We start from the raw sequence: 27518 nt of genomic DNA, 5'->3' as shown, positions 1-27518 counted from the left end.
AAGTGCCTTCTGTTTTAATATTACAAGTAGTTTGCTATACAGTGAGGCAATAAAATAAGACCCTTTAAGTAAAGGTAGAGGAGATGGACTTAGTTTGAACCAACAAGTTAGCCTAAATTTTCAGATCCAGGTTCTGAGAAGTCGAGTGGAGTGGCCTTGAGCGCAAGCAGTTTTAAGACCAGCCTTTGCAGGGTATAGTGCAGCTTTTGTGCAACTTTTCATCTAGCAAGCTGTAAGAAAGTTTGAGAGTAGCATCTATTTTGCCTGTAACTTTTTAAAAAAATATATATTTTATTGATTTTTTTACAGAGAGGAAGGGTGAGGGATAGAAATCTCGATCAGCTGCCTCCTGCATACCTCCCACTGGGGTTGTTCCTGCAACCAAGGTACATGCCCTTGACTGGAATCGAACCTGGGACCCTTGAGTCTGCAGGCCGACGCTCTATCCACTGAGCCAAACCGGTCAGGGCTGTAACATTTTTTTAAAAGTAGGTTTCCTATATAATAAAAGGGTAATATGCAAATTTATTGTAGTGGTGGAATGACCAGGAACGACTGTTAGGATGTGCACTGACCACCAGGAGCAGACGCTCAATGCAGGAGCTGCCCCCTGGTGGTCAGTGCACTCCCGCAGGGGGAGGGCTGCCAGTGCAGCGGTGGTGGTGGGAGCCTCTCCTGACTCCTCGACAGTGCTAAGGATGTTCGACTGTGGCTTAGGCCCGCTCCCTGCCTAAGCCAGCAGGTGGACATCCCCTGAGGGGTTCTGGACTGTGAGAGGGTGCAGACCTGGCTGAGGGACTCCCTCCCCCCTAGTGCATGAATTTTAGTGCACTGGGTCTCTAGTCCTATCTAATAGAGAATATGCTAATTGACCCTCATGCCGTTGCAAAGATGGCAGTGCTCACAGCCAATAAAGGGAATATGCTAATTGACTGTTACACCCTTAAATATGGCGGCATCCACAGCCAATAAGGGAATTTGCTAATTGACTGCCACACCCTCAAAGATGGCGGCACCCAGTCCCATCAGCCCCGCTGGGGTGGCAGGGGCACAGCAAGGCCGGGCCCACGCACCTGCCTCTGGAGTCCCCCAGTCCCATCAGCCCTCCAGCTGCCCAGGGCCGCCCGAGGCTTGCGCTGCCAGCAGTGGCAGCAGCAGAGGTGTGATGGGAGCGTTGCCTTCCCCTGATCGCTGGGTCGCCTCCCCCCCCTCCCGCCCCCGAGGGCTCCCGGACTGTGAGGGGTCAGGCAGGGCTGAGGGAACCCCTCTTCCAGTGCATGAAGAGGGCCTCTAGTATAATATAACATTAGTTTCAGGTGTATAATACACAGTAATCATCTGTCATTATGCAGACTTAACCACAATATTAACTATATTCCCCTTCACCTTTTTACATGGAGGGCAATAAATCTTAACTCCAGCCTTCACTTCCTCAAAAAGCTAAACTTGTTCTTATATTGCTTTATTGTACTTAACCAAGTTTCCTAGCAGATGATGTCTGCTAGATATTAGAGAAAACAATTGGCATAGACAGGTCAATATGGATATAATATGTAAAAACGATCAATGGGAGACCTTTTCACATATCTTCATTTTTAGTAGGGTATTAGTGACCCAAATCAGTGATTCTTAAGTTTGCTCTGGTACCAGGAATATTGATAGTCCTGGACATTTGCCAGACTGATGTCATGAAATTAATGTCAGTTTCAGTTGTATCTAATCGTTAAATGATGTGAAAATCACAAGTAGCTAGGCATGGTAGGCTGTTTGCAAGTGTTACTAATATTAGTTGTTATTTAATATTTGACCCACTGCTTAATGAACAATATGCAAAATGTTTAAATGTTATTGGAGAAACTTTCAAGGATATCAATTTGAGTATTTTCTTTGACTTGAGAAACCGCTCATTTTGGCAGCATCTTAACTCTGAATTTTGAGGGACCTTAATGTGAAAACCACTAATGAACTGATGAAATATAGAATTATTAGATTAGTGAAACAATTCTATTGATTTTTGTATTGTTGCCTGGCTTTTTCTTGTTAAAATTCCCCCCTCCCCCCCTTACTGGGATTACAGTTTTCCCCTATACTGGGATTATATTCTTTCATTATGGCTGAGTTTTTGAGTTTGTCTTGTCTAGTTGCTTTTGCATACTTGGTGTGTTACTTGTGTTCTCAAGAACTTTAATCCCAGTAATGACGGAAGGAACAGGATCTGGATTTTTAATGTTATTAGAAAGGATTTTTGGAAGTCTACTAATCCTGCAGCTCTTTGAGCATTATTTTTTAGTAATAAAACTTGGAATGGCCCCAGCCAGTGTGGTTCAGTGGTTGAGCATTGACCTATGAACTGGGAGGTCAGGTTTTGATTCCCAGTTAGGGTAAAAGCCTTGGTTGTGGGCTTGATCCCCAGTAGGGGGCGTGTAAGAGGCAGCTAATAGATGATTCTTATTGATGTTTCTGTCTCCCTTCTCTGAAATCAAGAAAAATATTAAAAACAAAATCCCCTTGGAACTGGATTTGGGTATTTGATTTTGAGAAAAATTTTTTGAGTAGTTCACAAATCAAGTGCTTTTTAAAAAAATCCCCACCCAAGGGTATGTTTATTGATATTTTAGAGAGGGGGAGAGAGAGATACATCAATTGGCTGTCTCCCAGAGGCACCCCAACACTTTTGGTGTACAGGATTAAGCTCCAACCATCTGAGCCACCTGGCCAGAATGAGAAAGAGTGACTTTTATATGCCTAGCAGGCACTGTTTTAGGGATGCAGAGGTAAAAGGCAGTTTGGGTTCCTTTCAAAGGATTGTCATTGAGCAAGTCTTAACTTTTTTTAAAAAAACAAGTATGAAATTCTAAGCTGGAGATAGGCGAGGCTTTTAGAATTAGACACCCCCCACCCCCGCCCCCTGCCTCCCCACCCCATCTGTCCTCCAGGCAAGACTCTTGATGCTGCTGATAGTTTCTGTGGAAATGTTGGAGACAGACTCAGTCACTGCTGGTGCGTGCCTTTCATCTTTCTGCTTTCTCTGTAGTTTACCACATTTCCTTCTGAATTGTCTTCTGACCTGAATCCAGGTCACTGGGGGAAGGCTAGGCTGTGTAAGGCGGGGGACACTCCTCTTTATGGGTGCCATTTCCCAGAGCCGCTGGAAAGGTTTCTTCAGTTGTGGCAGCTTTGTAGATCATTTTTGTTTTATCTGTCAAGTTGAAAAGAGTTATGGGTGGGGTAGGAGAATGAGAGAATAGTAAATATAAAGCTTGTTCAATCTGGAAGACAAAACCATTTTACCCCTAGGGTGGGCTCTGTTTTTTTCATCTCTTGACCATCTCTCCTCCCATGTTTTAATTCTGAGAAAGGATTTGCTTTTCCTCAACATACCTAACGGTAATACTAGTCACAAAAGGTCTAATTAGCAGAATACTGACTCTCTGGGACTCCATGTCCAACTTCGTTGTACATGCAATTCAATAGGGGAGTTGAATTCAAGCGAAGTTGTTGACTGCATTTGGGGAGCAAGCAGCGGTCAGGGAGAAAAGAACTTTAGGGAAGTCTTCTAAGGTGGGTTCCCATGCCTCTCCCTTCCCCCATTTGGTTTAGTCTACATTTCCAGGCTGCATGGCTGTCGTGAGGAGCTGTGAAGATAGGGTCTACCTTTCTGGTTCTCCCATCTCTGTAGAAGGGTACAGATATCAAAACCATTAAAACTTGGCAGATTCTTCATCCTGAGTACTGCTGCTTGGGTCCTTCTGGTCCATTAGGTCCAAAAGTAAGGTGCTTTCACATAGTTTTGTCCTAGGGGTCTTCTGAAGTGCATTGTGAGTGAAGTTCATTTTAGGTCTTGAGAGCCAAATACCCATACTTAGAGCATGGCCCCATGAGGGCACTCCGGACCTTTCTGGAACTAAGACTGGGAACCTGATGGGTTGTTGTAGAAACTTTTCTTCCCTCTTGCATTTTTTTGGTAAGAGGGTGGAGACTTCAGGGGCAACAGATTTCTGAGTTGCTCTTGGATAAGCATCAAACTAGATTTTCTACAGCTCTACTATAGTTCGAACCAAAACTTATAAAATGGTTCTGAAGTATAATCCTCTATTTCTTTCTGACTGCTTGATACCAAGATTGCATCTTAGTTCATTGTAAATCTGCATTTGCCTACTGTAAGATAATTTCACCAGGGAAGCTGCATCTTTCTTTTAGGGTGTAAACCAGTCCCCTGGGCCTAGAAAAGGTTTTGAAGGGGCCCTCAATTAAATTCGTGGGAATAAGAGTTGAGGGTTTGAGTGATTATGAATATACTGATGTTTAGAATATAAAATACTGAAATGTTATCAAGTAAGGTTGTTTCCTGGTTTGGAAAAAAAGATGCAGGGTTAAAGTCTACTTTGAGGAAGGGACTCTGAGCTTTCTTGAGTTTTGATTATGTTTGGAAGAGAATGAAATTATCTGAGCCTCTTAGAAAATAGGTGCTAATTGGCTAGGAAGTTATTAATCCAGTAGTAATCAGATTAAGGTACAAAGCAAATCAGACCAGATTGTGAAAGCGATTGTTCAGTAAGCTTACTTAAGTTTTCTTTACTGTGTAACCAGAATTGGGATCCTCTGTTTTGGATTCAGGGTTATGAGGCTGCATTACTTGAATGCTTTCCCTCCTGTAGGGGTGCCAGTGGTGCTGGGACTCTGACCTGGTTCTAAGACATGAGAACCTACAGTCCAAATTTCCTGAACTCTTGTGTATAGGGCCTTTCACAGAACTGACGTCTCACAACTATCTGTTGGCCAAAATGGTTCTGTCCTGTGTTCTCATCCTGAGCCCTATACATGATTTCCTCAGTGAAAGCAGCCCAAATCACCCATGAGGCAAACTCCACCCAAAACTGCAGTGAGTGAAGTAGCCTTGGCTCTTTGAGGCCCTTCGTATTTTTTTATATATACATTTTTATTGATTTCAGAGAGGAAGGAAGAGGGAGAGAGAGATAGAAACATCAGTGATTAGAGAGAAGCATTGATTGGCTGCCTCCTGCATGCCCCCCACTGGGGATCGAGCCTGCAACCCAGGCATGTGCCCTTGACCGAAATCGAACCCAGGACCCTTCAGTCCGCAGGCTGACGCTCTATCCACCAAGCCAAACAGGCTAAGGCCCCTTCGTACTTCTTGTTGCTACCTGGTTTCTAGTGACTTGATAGTTACAGCCCCATCTAATAGGTCCTTGCCGGAAGCTTGTTTTTCTCCAATATGTGAGATCCCCAAGGGGAATAATTCAGTACTCACCGTTGGAAGGCTTGATTTTCTCGTAGCACCGAAAGATGACAATGAGGAGAAGCCCCTCTCCAAGTTGGCAAATCATGTAGAGGAGAGGAAAGAAGAAAAGTGGTCCGATGACTTCAGGGGGGAAGGTCACATTGAGGATGGTGGAGCAGAGTTGAATATTTTGGCATCCAGTCTCCATGCTGACAGTGCGCCTGCATCTGTGTAGGTTACAAAACAACCAACCCGTATGCCCTCACGGAAGAGGCATGAGTGTACAGCCTCACTATCCTATCTTCTCCCCCCAGATACTTTAACAGTCTGAGACAGGAAGTGTGCCAGGGAGTGGAGTGCACATGGTTTCAGGAAAAGGGGAGTCAACACATGTTAAAATCACCAATCCAGCCTTGTGGAAGTGGGTTCATGAAGCGAGTGTTTATGAGATCACTTTTTATTGTCTTGGAAATGGACGATTTGTCCACTTTTGTAGGGTTACTAAATTAAAATTTGGAGAAATGTCCAATTGGTGAGGGAGGAAAGGAAGGTGTGAGCCAGTATCAATCATTGGCTTGTTATATTGGACTTACAGGACAATTAAAATTTTTTTAAAGAAATGTATTGGTTTTTTACAGAGAGGAAGGGAGAGAGAGAGTTAGAAACATCGATGAGAGAGAAACATCGATCAGCTGCCTCCTGCACATCTCCCACTGGGGATGTGCCCGCAACCCAGGTACATGCCCTTGACCGGAATCGAACCCGGGACCTTTCAGTCCGCAGGCCGACGCTCTATCCACTGAGCCAAACCGGTTTCGGCGACAATTAAAATTTTTAACATATAGTGGAGGATTGAAATACCTGAAGATCTTGTCCTGTTCCCAAGTTTCTGGCTTTGCTACCTTTAACTCTAAAACGTGATGATTAAAAAAATATACTTGATTCAGCCACATTTATCTATCATTGAAATACAATCTCAGCTTTGCTTCCCATTTTATGAATTAAAGAATGGGATGTTTACATTTAATAAATGTATGTTTAATTCATTGAATTGTAATTAATGTATTAAAATAATTGTTATTCACTAAAACCCCTGAGAGCTGTCTCAGCATATGAGGAAGACTGCTCTGGCGGTACATGATGCTGTGATGTTGGGGCCGTATATGATCCATACCAATGACGTCAAGTAGTCATTGGCAGTCTTTTGACTCTACTGTATCACCATGTGTTATATCCTGTACTAATTTGGTCTTTATTAGCATGTTTTTTAAAAATGGATGATTATTTTTAAAAATTATGTAAAATTTTTTATTTTTAATTACAATTGATATTCATTATTTTATTCTAGAGGCCTGGTGCACGAAAATTTGTGCACTCAGGGGGTCCCTCAGCCCGGACTGTGCCCTCATGCAGTCCAGGACCCCTTGGGGGATGTCCAATTGATGGCTTAGGCCTGCTCCTTTAAGCACTGCCAGAAAGGCTCCCTCCACTGCTGCTGCGCTGGCCAGCCATGAGCTGGCTTCTGGCTGAGCAGCGCTCCCCCTGTGGCACCGCACTGACCACCAGGGGGCAGCTCCTGCATTTAACGTGTGCCCCCTGGTGGTCAGTGCACATCATAGCGACTGGTTGTTCTTAGCTGTTAGGGTCAATTTGCATATTACCCTTTTATTATATAGGAGGATTAGTTTCAGGTGTACAGCATAGTGGTTAGACAATTATATAATTTACAAAGTGATCCCCTGATAATTTTAGTACTCACCTGGCCCCATATATAGTTACTGCAATATTATTGACTATATTCGTTATGCTATACTTTACATCCCTGTGACTATTTTGTAACTACCAATTTGTACTTCTTAATCCTTTTACCCTTTTTACCCAGCTCCCCAACCCCACCTCCTACTGGGAACTCCCAACTTGTTTTTTGTATGAATAATTATTTTAAAATTATATTTTTAAAACACAAGTTTTTTGAGGTGGGGAACGGGAGTGCTAGGGTGCTACTAATGTAAATTCCTGCATAAACATTTGTCTACTATGCTTGAAAAGAGCAAAAGTTCTGGACATGCACTGCTTTGTATAGACAGGGTGCCTGATGTTCCCATTCCAGGCTTTCAAAGTTATCTGTTCCCTTAAAGTAGCAGCTGTTTGTGAATTGGATTAGACTCTAGCCGAGGTCCCAGCTACGTCAGCAGAGCTGTCACTTGATGGTGTTCTTGTCAAAGGAAAAAAGGAGGAAATGTGGAAGAGGAAGAATATGATCAACATTTGTCATAATGACACAGAGATACCCCAGTGTCATTAGCTACCAGGGAGTTGGGCAGGAGATGGAATCTAGCCTCTGGAGGGAGCCATGAGTTGCTGCTCTTGGATGATTAGAGAGATGCTGTTGGTCTTTGGATTAATGTTTCTAACCCATTCAATACCTTCCCAATATTTCAGTCTAAAGTCCCTTGTTCAGTTGATGCATTTGAACATATTGCTGGTGAAATGCCTTCCACAGGTCTCAGATCTCCTCATCCTTTTCCTGAGAGGCCAGGACAAGAATGAGGCCCACAGAACAGTGAGACTAAAGTAATACCTACTGTTCATTGAGGCGGAAGACAGCAGAGAGAATGTAGCCTAGCAGGAAGCCGATGAAGGGCATCAAGGAGGAGGTGGCCCACAGGTGGGGTGTCATGACAAACATGATGCTCTTGCCCACGTTGATGACAGAGAGCACTGTGATGGCCACACTGAGCAAAAGCATGATGATCATTCCTCCCTGTGAATGAGGACGAGAAAAGGCCATTAGAGGGGGGGGTGGGGATAGGGAGAAGCAGAGAGGCATGGTGAAGCCCAGGTGGGCACTGGAGGTGAAAGACATTTTAATTTTTAAAAATTGGTATTTGAAGTGGGAGGGAATACAAAGACCTTTATTTTCCATGTTTTTGGGATTCTTTTCAGTAGCTAGGAAGCTTCTTGGAGGATAGAGACCCAATTAACACTTGTTACTAAAGACTAAGCCAAGTGCAGCATCTGTTGACATCTCTGGATACCAGATTTTCAGTAAGTGGCTCTGAAGGAATGAGACTGTTCAGTCCTCCTGCAAAGTGGTTCTTGTAAATTAAAAATTCTTTTGCAAAGTCATTAACTGCTTGTGTACACAATCCAACAATACTTCCATTGCTCCAAATAGTTTGGAACTTAATCGATGTTATTCTTAGAACCTGTCCTACTTGTCTCAAATACCACCTTTATGGGTAAGGACCTCATACGTTCTAGGATGAATTTGACTCTTGGAAGTTGCCAAGAATCATTTGAAGTGAACCTGGTAAGCAAATTGGATGATCAAGCCAGGTAATGTGGGTTTAGATCCCAAATGTAAAGAGACGTGCCTTTCTTGAGTGACCTGCAAATTGGTTACAAAAGAAAGTTTCAGAGATATCTTGGGTAATAATGGCATCATAGAAACAATGCAGGTGTCCACCTTATCCCAGGCAAGTGCTGTGAAAGCAACATTTATTGCCCTTAATAATTACTATTAAGTACGTTAATATTTAATATGAAAGCAATGTTGAGTTTTATTACAAATTTTTTATAGTTGCATCTTAATACAATTTTCAATTTTCAATAGATTTATAATGAATTTACAATGTTAAGATTTTTCAGCAGGTGACATAGGATGCAAACTTTCAAAGTGCATTTTCTTGTTTGCATTATGGAGAAAGACACACTCCAAATGATAAAATACATGCACAGATTTAACGCTCTTGGTCTTGCTCATTGTTTAGTAAAGATATATAAGTATATACACATAGCAAATGTAATGATTATATGTGTTGGTTCAGTTTTCAGTTCATTCACATGTGTAATATTTGATATCCCTAGTACCATTTTAAAAAATAGCCGTAAATTATAACACAGAAGTTGCCATTTTAACTATTTTTTTTAGTGTACAATTCAGTGGCACTACTTAGATCCACAAGGTTGTCTTGGTAGCATTTTAAAATTTATTTTCCTCAAATTTCAGCTGCAGTTTTGCATTTCTATGTTTTTTAAATCCATATTCCAACTGATGTGGTCATATAAAATATCACCTGTACTAACCAGTTCCTATCCCAGGATAGGAAGGAATTTCACAGATTTCATCAATAACCACATGCTTCAGATTTTATTACATGACTTCACTGATGAGCTGTTCAGTTTGCTCTTGCAGTTTGAATTTTTTCTCTTTTTGGATTCCTGTCCTTTGTTGCTTTCTACCGAATGACCAAAGAGTTTGTGACCCCATCAAAAGAGTGTAGTGGATAATGGGAGGGGCAGGGCATTGGGCTGCAGGAATTGCCCCATGAATCCGGCAGACCTTTTTCTCTGTGGGCATTTACTCTCGTGCTCTCACTCGCTCCGTCTCCCACTCTTGGAGGCTGAAGAGTGGTTACGAGTATAGTCGTTGCTGTGATCCTGCTGTGGAAGCTGCCTCAGCTGGTCTCACGATGTGTAAACTTCAATGAGTCACTCAACCTCTCTGACCTGCCATATTAAAACCATTCACTAAACTAGCTCCTACTATTACTCACTAGAGGCCCAGTGCACAAAATTCATGCACTGGTAGAGTCCCTAGGCCTGGCCGGTGATCCAGCTGCCGGTGGCTGGCCGGGGCCTTCCTTCGTTCCGTGCTGCCCCCTGGTCAGTGCACGTCATAGTGAGTGATCGAACTCCCAGTCTCCCAGTCAAACTCCTGAGGGGATACTTTGCATATTAGCCTTTTATATATAGAGATAGGTAAAGGAGAAGAGATTCACATCCCAAAGTTTCCTGTCACAGTCCTGCCATCTGTGGAAATCTCATGGCCACAACTACCTGCTTCACCTGGTTTTTGTACCACCTGTCTGCGCTGCCCTCTCATGAGTGATTGAGACTGTGATGAGTGTCCATTCATGGGCAGCCAATGTCATCAGCTTGACCCAGGAGATGACCTGGCCCAACCTATTCCCACAGAGGTGGCCTACACATGCTGGTGAATGACCCAACTAGTGGCATCCTCTCCTTTTGGGAGATTTCAGAATTACAGGGAAGCAGGAGCAGATGCAAGTATTAAAGACACAGGCCTGGGGGCAGCAGAAGCCACAAGTTGGCAGAAGCTATGTGACCAAAGGGGTCAGGTTAGTTCATCAGTAGCAGCAGGTATGGCAAAAGCAGAGGTAGAGTGGCTGAGTCAAAGTAATGGCTGGACCCTTTTAAAAAGAGTGGTGGAAGGCTTATGGTAAAACTGGCTCCTGGTCATGTTGTGCAACCTTCTAACCACGCAGCCTTGAATAAACCCTTGCATGGATAAGGCAAAGTGCTACTTGAATTGCCTTTCCAAACAGGGTGTCCCTGAACTTGTATATTGGCATATCAATGACCTCCCACTAGGAAATGCAACTGGTTGAACAGAGTTTGAGCAATACCTTCTGCCAGAGCCAGTTTTTAGGAATTAACTTTCGTTTGGAAATCTCTCGGACAGTGGTTCTCAACCTTCCTAATGCCATGACCCTTTAATACAGTTCCTCATGTTGTGGTGACCCCCAACCATAAAATTATTTTCGTTGCTACTTCATAACTGTAATTTTGCTACTGTTAGGAATTGTAATGTAAATATCTGATATGCAGGATGTATTTTCATTGTTACAAATTGAACATAATTAAAGCATAGTGATTAATCACAAAAACAATATGTAATTATATATGTGTTTTCCGATGGTCTTAGGCGACCCCTGTGAAAGGGTCGTTCGACCCCCAAAGGGGTCTCGACCCACAGGTTGAGAACCGCTGCTCTAGGAGGATTAAGTGTGCAAAGCCGCTGGGATGATTTGTTGGCTCATTTTTCAGTGCATAACTCATTATAGTTTATGGAACAGGGAGATGAAGGAGCCATAAAAGCAAGCCTTTGCCTTGTGACCGCACATTTGTCTGCATCTTCACAGGCGTGAGTGCTGTTTGGGAGTATTTGATAAATGGAGCCACTGACCTCTGGTAGTTAAACCCTGGGGTTCAGCCGCGGTAAATTGGGTCTAATGTACACCTGTGCTTTATAGATCACCTTTTATGCCAGTGGGTGGGGTGAGGCCACAACATTAGTAACAAAGAAACAGAATTTCCGGAGGATGAGGCCCGGAAATCAGGATTTTAAAAAGATTCCCAGGTGATTCTAATGTGCAGCCAAGGTTGAGAACCACTGGCTAGCCCAGGGGTGGGCAAACTTTTTGACTCAAGGGCCACAATGGGTTCTTAAACTGGACTGGAGGGCCGGAACAAAAGCATGGATGGAGTGTTTGTGTGAACTAATATAAATTCAAAGTAAACATCATTACATAAAAGGGTACGGTCTTTTTTTTTTTTTTTTAGTTTTATTCATTTCAAACGGGCCAGATCCGGCCCGAGGGCCGTAGTTTGCCCACGGCTGGTAGCCGCTAGGGTCTTTCTCCTTGAGGAGCTCAAGGTGAGGGGAATAAACACACAGGTGCTTATAACACGGTATGATAAATGCTGCAAGGGCCCAGTGTTGGGTGCTATGGAAGTAAATAGGACCAGAATTCTACTCAGGCTTGTGAGCTAAGGAAGACTTCCTGGGGGAGATGCCATTTGTGTTGAGACATGAAGGGTGAGTGGGTGTGAGCCCAGTGAAAGGTGATGAGTGAGGGGGACTTGGAGAGGGGAGGAGTGTCCAGGTGGAGGGAAGGACATGTGCAAAGAAAAAAGCTGAGACTGGGGAGGTCAGTTGAGACCAAATCCAGAAAGGCCTGAGGAGCCACAGTAAGGAGTTTAAACTTTATTCTGGGGGAGAGTAAGGAACCAATGAGGGCCTTTAAGCAGTGGTGACATGATGACATTTGAACTTTCCACCCTCAGTGTAAGAATGGGTCAGAGAGCCAGGTTAAAGGTTATTTCAGTTGTCTAGAGAGAGAGGATAGAGGCCAGAATGAAGACAGTGGATTAGGATGGGAGGAATGGATGGATTAGAAAAGCAGGTGGAATCACTGATTAGCCTGAGTGAGGGGAAGGGGGGAGGGGACGCTGAGAAGAACTTTCCTGTTTCTGGCTCAGGCAGTTGGGCATGTTGAATGGAATGCTGTTCATTGGGGTAATCACAGGGGGTGGAGGGGAGGAGCCGGCTTGGGGTGGAGATGCTTTTAATTGAAGACATACTGAGTTTTAAAAGCATAATCATGTAGAAAGGTTTGGCAGTTCATTGTGTCAATGCTGATTGTGAAGAACTAACTCAGAGATGTTCTGGAAATGAGAGCGAGGTGGGGGAGCAGTGGAAGTGGGGGACATGATCAATAAAAGGAGGTCTCTGAGAAGCAAGGGTGGAGAGAATGGAAGATATCAAGAGTGAAATAGGGTGTCTTTCAACAGGCAGGAAGGGAGCTGTGGCACAGTATCAGGACTGGGTCAGGACAAGGGCAAAAACTACTCTTGACAATGATAGTGTAAGAATCAACCCTGAAAACCTGAATTGCAGCCTTTAAAATATAATATATATATAATTTCAGAAAGGAAGGAAGAGAGAGAGAGAGAAACATCAATGATGAGAGAGAATCATTGATCAGCTGCCTCCTGCACACCCCTTACTGGGGATTGAACCCACAACCCGGCATGTGTCCTTGGCTGGGATCAAACCTGGGACCTTTCAGTCCATAGGCCGATGCTCTATCCACTGAACCCAACCGGCTAGGGTTGAATTACAGATCTTTTATCTCAGGGCTCAAGCAGCTGCTAAACCTTGGCTTCCAGGTGCATGCTGTGTAGACTGGCCCGAGGGCAAAGAAACAGGGGCAGGACAGAAACAGGCCCTCAGAATGTTGGAGGCAGAGCCCTTCCCAAGGACAAGTGATGAGTAGTGAGCCTGAGGGGAGACTGACAGAGACTGAGCTCTGAGGTTATGAAAGTTGGCAGAGGGACCCTGGTAGCCCTCCAAGAGTCTGATTCTTCCAAGTACAGGGCAGTGGCATGATGCCCTGTCTGTGACCACAGTGCTACCTCAAACCCTCTCCTCCCATCCTGCTCCTGAAATGGCTGGGAGTGTGAACACACCTCTTCCCCTGGGTTCTACCCCTCTGGCTTCTTGACCAGTCAGCCAAGTTTGCCCTCAGTCCCCTCTGAACTCCTGTGTTCAGGCTTGTCCCAGGCTTACCCAAGTCTCATCCTTTCTTCATGGTCTGGCTCAAGACTGTCCCCTCCAGGAGGCCTTCTGTGACTACCCAGCCCTCACTAACCTCACCTTGCACTCTGCCAATGCTTGATTGTGCACTGTGTTGGGTCTTGTTTCTCATGTGCTATTTTACTTTCTGCAATAAACTCTTTGAGAACAGTGAGTCCTCAGACAGTGTAGGAGAAAAATTAGAATTAGTAGGTGCATAATAAAAATTTAATTTTATTATTAAAATTCTATATAATAAAAGGCCAGCGACCATAACGGTGTAATGACCAGAACAACTGATCGACCAGTCACTATGAGGTGCATTGACCACCTCTCGGTCCCTCCCCGCAACCTGCAGGCTCCTATTGCTGGATGGCCAATGGGGAACCACGGGGAACTTGGGTGGGTGGCAGCGGGGCGGGACTGGGGACTGGCGAGCGGGCGGAAGATGGCCCTGATCGCAGGCTAGGCCTAGGGACCCTACCCACACACGATTTCATGTGCTGGGCCTCTAGTAATGAGTATAAAATACCTTATAGTGTGTGTGGTGTTTTTCTTTTTCCTCCTAACTTTTTGAAAGTATTCTCAGGGGACATGGCAATCACATGACGTAGGTGTCCTAATAGTAGGTCTTTAAAAAAAACACCCCAAACCCACAAAAAAAAACAAGGAACAAAACCAACACAGAAATAACCCAAATGACTTGCCTCAAGCCATCCCCTGAGAGGACAGCAGCATTCTTGCTCCCTGCCCTGCCCCCACGCTCTTACCTTGGTGACATAGCGTACGTATTGTGGCCTTTTGGCATTGAGGAAGATGCCTATGGTGCAAGGAATGAGAATCATGATCAGTGACAGCACAATGCCTCCATAGGGCACCTTGTCCTTCAGGTCCCCATCATAGATGCCCCTGGAGTAAACATACAGGAGGAGGGGCATCATGCCCAGGGCAATGAAGGTGGAACAGGTGGTCATCACGATGCTGGATGGGAGACAAGAAGAGCGCAGAGAGAAAGCCCATTAATATAGACTCTTTTGGTGAGTGCTGGCGACGTACCAGCCACTGCTAAGCACTTCACACACACTGCTTCCTTTCCTGTTCCCGGTAGCCTGAGGAGTAAGCCTGCCAGCTCCCTTTCGCTGATGAGGAAGCTGGCGACCAGAGGAGTGGTGACTTGTCCAGGATTGTGCAGGTAGTAAAGGCTGAGACAGGATTTGTACCCAGGTCTGTCCAGCTGCTTCACTCCTGTGCTTCCTTATGCAAGGAGCATTCTGAGCTCCTTTGTAACAGAACTCTTTTTGCTCTGAGCACTTGCCCTAGGCACAGCCCATTCAGAAGAATGTTAACCGTGTGACTTCATCACTCTGACTTTATCCCATTGGATCACAGAATAGCACCCGACCCACAGTCGTGTCTGTCTCAGAGCCTAGGGATGCCTGGACACAATGGCTGTGTCCAACTGGGATAACAAGGATTAACTACATCAAGAACATTTTCTCTCTTGGAGATTCTGAATATGAGACACAGTGATAGAACCCTGGGTCTTGGAGAGGGGGTGTCATTGGAGGGATGGTCAGGCAGAAGCCAAAAACATGTGAAGAAAAAATAAACAGAGGCCATGATTAGAAGGACAATAAGAAATAGCAGCAAAGCTGTAGAAACAGAATAAATGGAGGACCTAATGTGGAGCAATAGAAAAGGCAGCAATAGCTACCCATTGCTGAGTGAGTGACCAGATAACCTGCCCATCAGACCTGCTTTGCATCTTGATTGCAGTTCTAGTCCCCAACACTGATAATTCTCATGTTATTTGCTTTCTGTTTTATCCTTACATTATTTAAGATAACTTGAGTGTGAGTCTCAGAGCCTGAATAATACATCCTCCCAGCTCTAATTTGTATCCTAATTGTCCTATTACCATTTCCATGTGGAATGTAATACATGTTAGTCCCAGGACCCTGTGTAGGCACAGGCCTTCCAGAAAGACCAGCTGAGAGAATGAAGCTGGTAGGAAGCATTCTTGGATTTGGGGATTCTGACCTCCTAGTGGGAAGGTTGGGGAGGTGGGTGGATGGAGAAGGCTTGACAAGACCTCAGGAAAATCACAGTAAGGGTGTATCCCTCCTCTCCACAGCCCTATCCTCATCTTCATTGTGTCCATACAGGTGAACTATGGCTTAAATGAACATCAAGTACAGCCTAGTCCAAATGGTCCAGAGTGTAGCCATCAAGAACAGCAGCAGGGCTGTTAAAAAGAAGGAACTCCTACCATTTGCAACATCATGGATGGAACTGGAGAGCATTATGCTAAGTGAAACAACCCAGTCAATGAAGGAAAAATACCACATGATCTCACTCATTCATGGATAATAAAGACCATTACAAACTTTTGAACAATAATAGATACAGAGGCAGAGCTGCCTCAAACTGATTGTCAAACTGCAGTGGGAAGGCCAGAGAGAGTTGGGGGGCAGGAGGGAGGGGAGTAAGAGTTCAACCGAAGGACTTGTATGCATGCATATAAGCATAACTAATGGACATAAGACACTGGGGGGTAAGGGAGGGTAGGGGTTTGTCAAGGGCGGGGGGGAAAAAAAGGACACTTATGTAATACCCTTTGTAATACTGTAAGCGAAAAAAAAAAAAAAAAAAAAAAAAAAAAAGAACAGCAGCAGGGGGAGGCATCACAGGGACAAGAAGCTGTCAGAGGTGAGCAGAGACCCTAAAGAATCCTGTGGGCTGAATAATGGGAAAACCCTCCCTTAAGAACATAAGAACATGTGTGAGCATGTAAGAAAGTAAGGGAGGTTTCCAGGGATCAGACACAAAGAATGCAAAGTAAAGTGCCTTCATTTAAAGTTATTGATAGGTCCTGCAGCTTTAAGCAAGGTGAGGTACATGCTAAGGCAATTTTACCATGGACTGATACAAACAGGAGTTAAGTTCCCACAGCATCTCATCAGTGTTTTAATGAAACAGTGTTGACTGAAATGAAGCCGGGGTCAAGTGTTAGTTGTGATAATCTGGAAGTTTAGGTTTTAACGCCCAACGGAGGGATTAGAATTGATATCTTAGGCTTCTAAAAAGAGGAGAGTTGAAACTGGAAAAACAAAACATCTAATGATCTCATGGGTCAAATATGAAATAATGAAAAAGATAATATTTGGGACAGAATAATAATATAATGCATATTCAAAAACATGGGGGAGGTGATCTTGGATTAGGCAATCATTTCTTAGATATGACACCGAAAGCACAAACAACCAAAGAAAAAACATAAATGTGACTTCATCAAAATTAAAACCTTGGTCCTGGCTGGTGTGGCTCAGTTGGTTAGAGCCTCGTCCCATACCCGGAAGGGTGGCGGGTTTGATTCTCAGTCAGGGCACATACCTGGATTGCGTGTTTGATCTCCAGTGTGTGTGTGTGTGTGGGGGGAGGCGGGGAGGGGGGCATGCAGGAGGCAGCCAATCTAGGTTAAGCTCTCACATTGATGTTCCTCCCTTCTTCCTTCTTCTGTCTCTAAAAAACCCCAACAAACTATTCTTTTTTTTTTTTTTAAAGAATGGTTTAACAGCCAAACCGGTTTGGCTCAGTGGATAGAGCGTCGGCCTGTGGACTGAAAGGTCCCAGGTTCGATTCCGGTCAAGGGCATGTACCTTGGTTGCGGGCACATCCCCAGTGGGGGGTGTGCGGGAGGCAGCTGGTCGATGTTTCTCTCTCATCGATGTTTCTAACTCTCTATCCCTCTCCCTTCCTCTCTGTAAAAAATCAATAAAATATATTTAAAAAAAAAAAAAAAAAAAAAGAATGGTTTAACATTAGATAATCTATTATCAAATTAAGAAAAATGGTATGATCATTTTATAGGCAGAAAAGTGTCACTCAACAAAATTCAGTGTTCATACATGATAAAAATTAGCACACTAAGCAACAGAATGGAAATTCCTGAACCTGAAAAGGGTTATCTATAAAAAATCTACAGGAAACAGTAAAGTTAATGGTGAAAAATTAGATGAATGGCAGTATTATCAACTTTGTTGTAAATTATAGTATATATAGGTCTTTGCTAGCACAGCAAAACAAGAAATAGGAAAGGTATAGAGATGGGAAAGGAAGAAATTAAATTTTCATTATATGCCAATGATAGGACTGTCTACAGAGGAAATCCAAGTGAATTTCAATTATAACTAGTAAATAAGAGAATCCATGTAATTCTGAATACATTACTAATATAAAAAATTCTATTGTCTTGATCTAGTAAGAAAAAGAATCATATGATTTTTTAAAAAGGTGCCATTTATAATCACAAAACTATAAAATATTTAGAAATGAATAAAAAAGATGCAAGATCTTTAAGGGATGAATTATAAAACTTCATAGAAAGATATAAAATAAGGCCTAAGTCTACACTATTTCTATGGATGAGAAGACTCAATATTAGAAAGATGGCCTCTACATTTATTTATAAATTTAATGCAAATTTAACCAAAATTCCAGCAACATTTTTTGTAGACTTGAGAGCTAATCCCAAAATTCAAGTGTAACAGTAAAGGGTCATGAATAGCTGGTGTAATTTTCAAAAACAAGGAAGGGGGAACTTACCTTTCAGAAATCAAGATTTATTATAAAGTCATAATTAAGAAAATGTGATATTGTGCAAGGATAATCACATAGACCAATAGAAGAGAAGAGAGATCCCAGACACAAACCCATGCATACTTGTGAGTTTCATCTGTGGGAGAGATGGCATTACAAATTACTGGAGAAAAATTAACTCAGTGGTACTGGGAATTTTCTCTATAATATAGAAAAGAAAATAAGATCACAGTGTGCATAATAAGTTTTAGGTCAACTGAAGATCTCCATGTGAAAAGCAAAACTTTAAAACTTTTCAAAGAAAATTTAGGGGAATATCTTCATGACCTTGAGGGTAATAAAAGACTTCCTAAAGAAACCCCAAAAACGTAAACTGTCAAGAAAAAACGTTGGCAAATTTGATTGAATTAAAATAAGCAGTCTGTGTTATAAGGCATTATTATCGAAGTATAAAGACAAGCTCCAAACTGTGAGTAGACTGTGGCAACATATAAAAACAATATAAACTACAAATTAGTGAGGAAAAACACAATAGTCCCATTAAAAAAAAATTGGCAAAGGATATATTTCCCGAAGAGGACACCCAAATGGCCAATAAATATTTGAAAAGGTACTATATCTCCCCTGAAATTAAAAAAAAAAATTAAAACCACTGTGACCCCCTTTAGTCTCACCAGATGGCAAAAATGGAAAAGTCTGACAATTCCAAATACGGAGGAAAACATAGAAAAAATGCAACTACTTTAGAGAGAGTTTGTAGAAGATGTGTGAACCCCATGACCCGCCGCCTGCTTTGGTTCTATACCCTCTCACACGTGAGCACTGGGGCACATGCACAAGGCCGGTCACAGCAACAACACGTGAAGTCCACATGAATGTCCGACAGCAGGAGAATAGATAAATACAAGCACACTACACGGCAGTTCAAGTGCACAAAGGAGCTATTTGATTTCTATGCCTTTATCTCCAAAAAGGCAGGTTGTCAAATGACTTGGGTAGTAGGATAGCATTTGTAGGACATTGAAAACAGGCAAACACAACAGTGTATCTTGCTTATGGATCAGTACCTGGGTAGTAACAGTATAAATGAGACTACGATAGTGCTGAATTCTGGGAGGTGCTCCCTGTGGGGTGGGGACAAGGAGAAGAGACTGGGGTGGGCACACGGTGCTAGCTATTGATCCCTCTGAGGAGAAAGGCCACACACTGGCAGGCTTGTTTGGATGTCCTTGGGCAGAGGCGTCATGCTTACTTTGGCCGGCGCGTCAGGAGCTCTGGAATTTGCTCTGGGACTTGCTGTGCTTTGTGCATGCGGGAGTGTGGGAACAGACTGTACACCTTCAGGTACCTCCTCCACATGGGTAAGTGCTGGACCCTGGTCAGGGACGCCCACCTCCCGATTTCCTGGAATCTGTGACTGTCGTGCTCCCCAGTTTACCTTTAAGGTCAGGAATCGGGGGTGGGGTGGGAGCTTGACTTGACCAGGCTCCAGTTCTGAGACTGGGACCTCTTCCATAGTGACTTGCGGGCCCGGTGGCCTCTCGGGGAGCCAGGGGTCAGGGGGAAAGAGCATGTTTGGTTTTTTATTTATCCCTCTGCCTAACTTCTCGGGGCACAGCACCACCTGCTTTCCAACGCCGTGTCAGAGCCGAGGGAACTGGGAGGGGACTTGCCAGGCTCTGGGTGAAGTGGAGACCTCTGGGAGCCAGGCTCATCCTGGTTGGGTTCCCTATGTCACGATGGGTAGAGCTGTGGGAATCCTTGGCTTGTGTCCATGTCTGTTGCCCCCACAGCCAGTGGCTCTGGTCTCTGCTGTGAGTAGGGTCAGAGGGAGCAGATGAACCTGAGGGGCGTGACAGGTGTTCAGAGCGGGCAGTTCCCTCTGGCCCCCTCTGACCCTGACAAGCTGGGCTCGCTTCAACTTCGAGGACATTTTCTCTTGCCTGGGGGCTGCCTGCTTTTTGGGGAGCTTGTCTAAGTGGCTGCCTGGTGGCCTAGCCTCCCTGAATGTGCCTGCCTTCCTGCAATGTGATGGTGGCCGCCCCAGACTCACTCCATCTGTGCGGCAGAGTCCCAGGAAGGAGACACCACTTTCCCACACATTCTGGGAAACCTCAGGCAAGTCTCTGAACTTCAGCTTGCTCATGACACGGTGCTTATAGGGAAGTTCACCCTGGCAGCCTTTGAGCGACATCTGGCCTCTGACTGCACAGTGTTTTTGTTTTTGTTAATCAGCACTCAGGAATATTTTTCCATTGATTTTTAGAAAGAGTGGAAGGGCCCTAACTGGTTTGGCTCAGTGGATAGAGCGTCAGCCTGCGGACTGAAGGGTCCCAGGTTCGATTCTGGTCAAGGGCATATACCTTGGTTGCGGGCACATCCCCATTGCGGGGTGTGCAGGAGGCAGCTGATTGATGTTTCTCTCTCATCGATGTTTCTAACTCTCTATCCCTCTCCCTTCCTCTCTGTAAAAAATCAATAAAATATATTTAAAAAAATAAAAAGAAAGAGTGGAAGGGAGGAGAGGCAGAGAGAGAGAAGCATCCATTGGTTGCTTCCTGCACATGCCCCGACCAGGGCCGGGGAATGAGCCTGCAATTCAGGTGTGTGCCCTTGACCAGAATTGAACCCTTGACCTTTCAGTCTGTTCATGGGGCCAAACCAGCTAAGGCAGTGGCATGGTGTTTTTAAAATGTTTAATGAGTTGTAGAGATTTCACATAAAAAGGGAGTTTCTACCCTCTCTTGAAAAGCAGGAAGCTGCGGGGGGTGCGGGTGGGGGTGGGGGTGGGTTCCTGCACCCAGAGAGCACCCAGAGTGCCTGCACTGTTTAGGGGGACCTCCCGGCATTGTGTTCCTTTACTGCCCATGCCCGACCCTGAAGATGTCTGTTGGTCTCATCACCATAATTACACTACATGCTGCACGTTGTCCTGGAGGAACTCACATTGGAATACGAAGTCTGGTAGCGTGTGATGGTTGATGATGAGCTCATGCTCCGCCAGGGGTCTGCGGCGTGGCTTAGTGTGCACGGGAGGGGTGCCTATGGGAAGGGGCTCTCTGCGGGAAGGGGGCTGTCCAGGCAGAGCATTACCTCTTGGGGGGGCCCAGGTAGAAGTGACCGTCTCCAGATGCCCAGACGGGAGGCTGAGCAGGACAGCATCGAGGTCCCATCCCTGAGTCACTGTGGGTGGGGGCTGAGGGCCTCAGACATGGAGCTGTATTGAAGAGACCTGGCCAGTGCCCTTGGGCTAAAGAGGCAGGGGTATCTGGCCACTGACACTGACATATTCCCCATTGTCCTTTACACCGGCCCGCCCTGCTCTGCGGTTCTACAGATGCAAACGTCCTCAGAGGGCCCCTTCCCTACAGCCAACTTCCCGCATCCCTTCTCAGCCAGAATTAGGATGTAGTCTGGGTTTCTTAGGACACAGAGGCTGCAGCGAGCTCTGTCCAGGGGCCAGATTAAGAGTGAGGGCTTGCCCGGCTGGTGTGGCTCAGTGGTTGAGCATCGACCTATGAGCTAGGAGGTCAGGGTTCGATTCCCGGTCAGGGCATGTGCCTGGGTTGTGGGCTCGATCCTCAGTAGGGGGCATGCAGAAGGCAGCCGATCAATGATTCTCTCTCATCATTGATGTTTCCATCTCTCCCTCTCCTTCCTCTCTGAAATCAATACAAATTACAAAAACAATTATTTTAAAAAATAAAAGACTGAGGGCTTGCTTTGCAGCAGGAAGGATGTGGATTAGACAGAGGGAAGAATTTCCTCAGTGTGGTGCTCCAACGCTGGTATGTTCCCGTGGGACACTGGACAGGCCAAGCCTCTTCTTTGCCCCTCTCTTCCATAGTCTACTTCGGTGAGGGCGGAACCCTATGGGTGGGGACTCCAGAGCCCTTCAGATGGCGGGCCCTGGTAAACCCAAACTATCATTCTCTTTTTTTCACTTAAAAATACACCCCGGCCTCATGTGGCATCACCAGGAGGGACTTCCTTCCTTGGGGGCTTTCCTTGGTAAACGTCGGCCAAGGGCAGGGTGCTGACAGACACCCAGCTGGACTGTCTGAGTCCACTGCCCTCCCTGCTCAGTAGAGAAAAGCATATCAACTGAGGACCCAACCAAAGGACACAGCTTGAGGCTGAGGCTTAGGTAAAGGCAGGAGCTTCTGCAGATGTTTCCTCAGCCAGCATAAGGGGATGCTGCTGGTCCCACTCCCTGCTCTCCCCTCCCTCACCCCCACACCAGTTGGGCTGAGGGGAGGCCCAGCATCACCTGGCTGGTGCTGGGAAACTCTTGGGTCTACCTGGTTGTGTCTTCACTTGGAAATGTTCCTGTGTCTGATGGGAGGATGGGGGAAGTTATGGGAAGACATCCCGTCTGCCTGGATAGTTGGGAGGAGCTTTGGAAATCCCTGCTTGCTCTGTAGGAATTGGAGGTGCCTATTTGGTTTCCAAGCCAAATCTTGATCTCCATGGAGATGTCTGGAACCAACCTGAACCCCCTGTCAGATCTCTGGCCTCAAAGCAGACAACTTGTCCCCCAGTGTAGGCAGGTAAAGTTCTCCAGAGGCCCCTTTGGTTTAAAACAATCCTTACACCCCACCTGAGATGCCTCTGGGAGCAGGGGGTCTCCAGGATGCCACTGGACCAGGATGTCCCCTTTGGCATGGTGCTTAAACCAAGACACACCTCAGCTCCTGCTCCCAGCCCAGCATAAGGTCTTAACAATAAATGCTGTCACCTCGAACCCTACCATCCACCCAGTCCCCACTCATCCCCTCTCCTGTCTTTAGCCCAGATTTCCCTCATGATTGTGATACCTCCAATGTGGCCCGTGTCCCCAGGCTGCTCCCTCCTCACTCCCAGTCCTACCTGAGGTTCATGTCCCCCTTCAAGGCCAGACTGAAGATGTTGGACAGGTTCCCGCCAGGGGAACAGCCGCAGATCAGGATGGCTAGTGCCTCAATATTGTTCAACCGGAAAAGCTTGCCCAGAGCAAAGGCAGTGAGGGGCATGATGCCATACTGCGCCACCACGGCGATGGCCAGCCCCTTAGGCTTCCAGAAGTGAGCCTTGATCTTGCTGAACTCCATGGTGCAGCCCAACGACAGCATCATGATGAGCAGCATGAACACCAGGATGACGCTCAGCGCCAGGTCGGTGGGGCGCTTGCCGAAGTTGGGCGGCAGGGAGAAGTTGAGTGGGACCGACACATTGAGGGCTTCCATCCTCCAGCGACAGCGCAAGGCCGGGAGACCTGCACACCCTGGCTCCCTCTGCTGCTCAGTCCTGGCTGGACACCTTCGGTCACCTCCTGGGCCGAGTGTCAGGACAAGTGGAGCTGTTGTGGGTCTGATATGGTCTACTCTGGTAGGCTGTCCAGGCCAGAATGCAAATAGAAGGATTATGCAACTGGCTGTGGCCCCAAAGGGGAGAGCCTGGAGCCTTATCTGCCCGGCCTGCCCTGTCTCTCCCTAATTCCTTGACCTTTCTGGGTGCCACTAACACTCCTTTACCACTTGGCTGCTTCTGGGACCAGGGCACTTATTTCTCTCTTTTGCCCCAGATATTCTGCTCCTGGGTCCCAGTCCAGGGCCTGCACCAGTCCAAGTCTAGCCCTCTCATCCTCTGCTCGGTCTTGGATGCCTTAGGAGGGTGCCTTCCCCAGGCCCAGCGAGTCACCTCCGCTCCTAAACCCTCACTCGGGGTGAAACGAATCCAGCGGTGCCTTTATTTCTGGACATCGGTGGCACATCCCAAGGGGTTGTGGGACAGTCTAGGGGCGGGTGTGTCACTGACCTCTAGGAAACGATGTGTCCACGACTCTTCCCAGGAGATGAGGTGCCCATGTCCTTCTCGCCTGTGCTGGAGAAACCCATGTCCTATCCCCCAACCTGGGTGGTAGGGTCCCCGGGGAAGAACACGCTCACCTCCATAGGGAAGAGCCTGCAGGGACGGCTGAAGGGCTCTCAGGAAAGGCAGCTCTGAGGGCACCTTGGCTGTGGAGGTTTGTGTCCAGACTCGCTGGCCAGCAGCCCTGGGAGCCCCATAGCTGGGAAACTTCTGAGCAAGAAGCAGGAATGCACCGGCTTTTCCTTCCAACTTCTTGACAGCTCTACTTTTGTTCTGTGCCTGTGTGTCTCTGGCAGGGAGCCGGGCTCTGGGAAAACTGCAGCCTTGGAGAGAGAGGCGGAGACAGGCATGCCTGGGGCAGGCTCACAGAGTGTGGCCCTCTGAGCCTCCCTCCTCTCATCCCAGCCATAGGGTAGGACCTTCAGAGGGGACAAGGGACCAGTCTTCAGAAACACACTTGCTTCTTGGCTGGGTTGGAACTTACCAGGCCTGGGTGGGGTCTCATGGTTCCGTATTTGCTGAAACGGGAGATCAGGCTTTTTGTGGGGGACTCCAGAGGGCAGGGTAGCCACTGTGGGATAGAGGTGGGGACGGATTTTGAGTTGGTATGAGGAAGCGCCTAAAAATGAGTACACTCCAACAAGGCCCCAGGGGCCTTGGGAATCCTGCATTAAGGATTGGGTGGCAGGATCCTCTCCACCTGGGGCTACATGAAGAATCAGGTGGATGAGCAGTAGTCTAGGAAGTTACCTGCATCTGGCTGATGCAAGTAACTAGCCCATTTGAAAATGAGTAATACACAGCATGAAATTAAATTCACTATAAAGTAAAAGAGGAAAAGAGTAGCAGAAGTTTCCAACAATTGAAGAATATTCCCCGGGAAAACATTGCCACAGAGCAAATAAAAACTGTCCAAACATTATGGCATTGAATTAAAAAAACCAACAACCTGAATGCAGTCATTACTTTCTTGAAGGAAGAAGGCAAAATAGCAATGCAAAAACACAATAAAAAATTACCATTTTTGAACCCCTGAAGGTAAATAGTTGATTCAGGTAAGGACCATCAATAGATGCTAAAACCATTGGGTAAAAAGTAATTGAGGACCAGAGTATTCCTCTGGTGATAAAGTATCACTGGTCACCTTATAGATTAATTAATAATTACAGAGGGAAGATATGTACTTTTACATTGGCAAAACCTGGCAGTTTCCCCCCTAAGCAAGTGATTAAAGTTGGCATTCTCAATAGCATGACCACCTAAAATCACATGCCTCTTTTTTTTTTTTTTAAATATATTTTATTGATTTTTTACAGAGAGGAAGGGAGAGAGATAGAGAGTTAGAAACATCGATGAGAGAGAAACATCGATCAGCTGCCTCCTGCACATCTCCTACTGGGGATGTGCCCGCAACCCAGCTACATGCCCTTGACCGGAATCGAACCCGGGACCTTTCAGTCCGCAGGCCGACGCTCTATCCACTGAGCCAAACCGGTCTCGGCAAATCACATGCCTCTTGATGGAATGCAATATGAAATACACAATATAAATATAGTAAAAAATGCTTACTCTGAATCTCATCAAGTCTTTAGACTGAACTGGCGATTTATTGGAAGTACAAGTGTTAGGAAAACAAACAAAATATGAAGAACGAATCAGAATCTAGAATATGGGACATTTTACAAAATAACTGGCATATCACCCTCGCCAGTGTCTCTCACATCGATGTTTCTCTTTCTCTGTCTCTCCCCCTCCCTTCCACTCTCCTTAAAAAAATCAATGGGAAAATATCCTCGAGTAAAGATGAATAACAAGAACAACAAGATAATAACTGACATGTTCTCTTAAGCAAATAATTATTGCAACAAAACTGGCTGTTCTACATTTCAAGAACAAAGAGACATAACCAAATGCAATGTATGGTTGGATACTGGGTTAAAAGGATATTTAAAAACATGTTGAGGAGTAATTGGGAAAATTTGAATATGGACTGTATATTGATATTATAGATGATATTGTGGAATTATTAGATTAGTATTGTAGTTATTTAGGACAATGTTCTCATTTTAGAAATGCAGGCTGATGTCTTAATGGGTGAAGTGTCATGATGTCTGCAATTTATGTGAAAATGGTTTGGAAAAACATGTTTGTGTATTGTGTGTGTGTAGAGAGAGGAAAAGCAGATGTGGCAAAATGATAACAATTGTTGAAACTGTGTGCAAGATATATGGATACTCATTGCATTATTATTCCAATATGTTGGTCAGTTTGCAATTTTTCAAAATAAAAAGTTGAAATGAAAAGGACACAGGAAAGAGATGGTGAGATGACAGGAGGAGATGTAGCATGGCTGGAACTCAGGAAAAACACCATATCAGAGTGCTAAAGATGAAATGGAAGGAATACAAATAAAAGACAATTAAGAACATCATAGCAAGGGACATGGAAGAGAGACATGAGGAAGGCAAGCAAAATGGAATGGCAAAAAAGAGTAAAAAAAAAGACTAGAGAGAAAAAGATTTAGAATCAAGGTATGCAGATTCAATAGATACATTATTGGAGCCTCCATAGAAGAAAACCAAAATGATGAATGAAACAGGTCAAATACAAATATGATTTTTCTGAACTAAAGAAGACTTTAATTTATACCATGTATTAGAAAATATTAATCCAGAAGAGTTTATCATTGAAGATGATCAATCAAGTAAAATGATCAAGTCAATTATAAGGGACAAAAACCAGGTCTTTACAGCATTCAATACCAGAAGCTGTTGGTGCAATACTTAAATGGTATTACAGGAAAAAAAAAAGTGTTACCCAAGGATTTTATATTAGCTAAATTACCTTTCAATTATAAAGATCACAGATAGTCTTGAACATGAAAGAATTTAGAGAATGTTCTTTTCTTGAGGAAACTACCAGTGGGTGAATGTCAGCCAACTAAGAATTAATTGGGAAAACTATGGAAAAATATCAACAGCAAAATTTGAATACATTTACTGTGGACTAACGCTAAAATGAGAGTGATTGAGAAGGATGTGAAATGATGTAAACAATATACTTAAACATTGGTAGAGGAAGGAGGAAAATAGGTGAGAGGTAAAATTTACTTATTGCTCCATCTGTAATAATTGGTACGAGTTCAGTGTTCCAAAAACATTCCTCAACCAGCCAAATCTATACTAATAAAAGGATACTATGCTAATTAGACCAGATCAACTGGCCTGATTGCCACCTAACTGCTCCGGCTGTCTGACTTCATTATGGACAAAACCACGGTGGCAGGGGCCAAGGCAGAGGCAGTTAGGGGTGATCAGGTCAGCAGGGGAACAAGCAGTTAGGCGGCAATCAGGCTGGCAGGCAGAGGCAGTTAGGGGCGATCAGGCAGGCAGGCAGGAAAGCGGTTAGGAGCCTGTGGTCCCAGATTATGAGAGGGATGTCCGACTGCGGGTTTAGGGCCTAAACTGGCAGTTGGACACCCCCCAAGGGATCCCAGATGGGAGAGGGTGCAGGCCAGGCTGTGGGACACCCCCCCCCTCCCTATGCATGAATTTTGTGCACTGGGCCTCTAGTAATATAAGCACTTTTTAAAATACAAAGATTAACTATGAGAAAGACATTATTGACTAAAGTACGGTAGAAGAGGAGAGGAAGGAACGAAGA

General features: G+C 45.1%; 1 protein-coding gene across 1 annotated transcript; it reads right to left on the bottom strand.

The window, feature by feature from the left end:
* Positions 1–271: 271 nt before the first annotated feature.
* Positions 272–23320, bottom strand: SLC10A1 (solute carrier family 10 member 1). The gene is made up of 5 exons (XM_070417444.1): positions 22875–23320; positions 14177–14387; positions 7828–8006; positions 5273–5469; positions 272–3199 (listed from the first exon to the last, which is right to left on the bottom strand). The coding sequence occupies exons 1-5, from the start codon at positions 23228–23230 to the stop codon at positions 3093–3095; spliced, it is 1050 nt and encodes a 349-aa protein (XP_070273545.1). The 5' UTR covers positions 23231–23320; the 3' UTR covers positions 272–3092.
* Positions 23321–27518: the final 4198 nt, after the last annotated feature.

Source organism: Myotis yumanensis, unplaced genomic scaffold (assembly GCF_028538775.1).
Source record: "Myotis yumanensis isolate MYYU_CA2020_CCGP unplaced genomic scaffold, mMyoYum1.0.hap1 SCAF_1, whole genome shotgun sequence".
In the NCBI taxonomy this organism is placed as follows: domain Eukaryota; kingdom Metazoa; phylum Chordata; class Mammalia; order Chiroptera; family Vespertilionidae; genus Myotis; species Myotis yumanensis.
The sequence above is the reverse complement of the archived record's forward strand: the minus strand, read 5'-3'. Positions and strand labels throughout refer to the sequence as shown.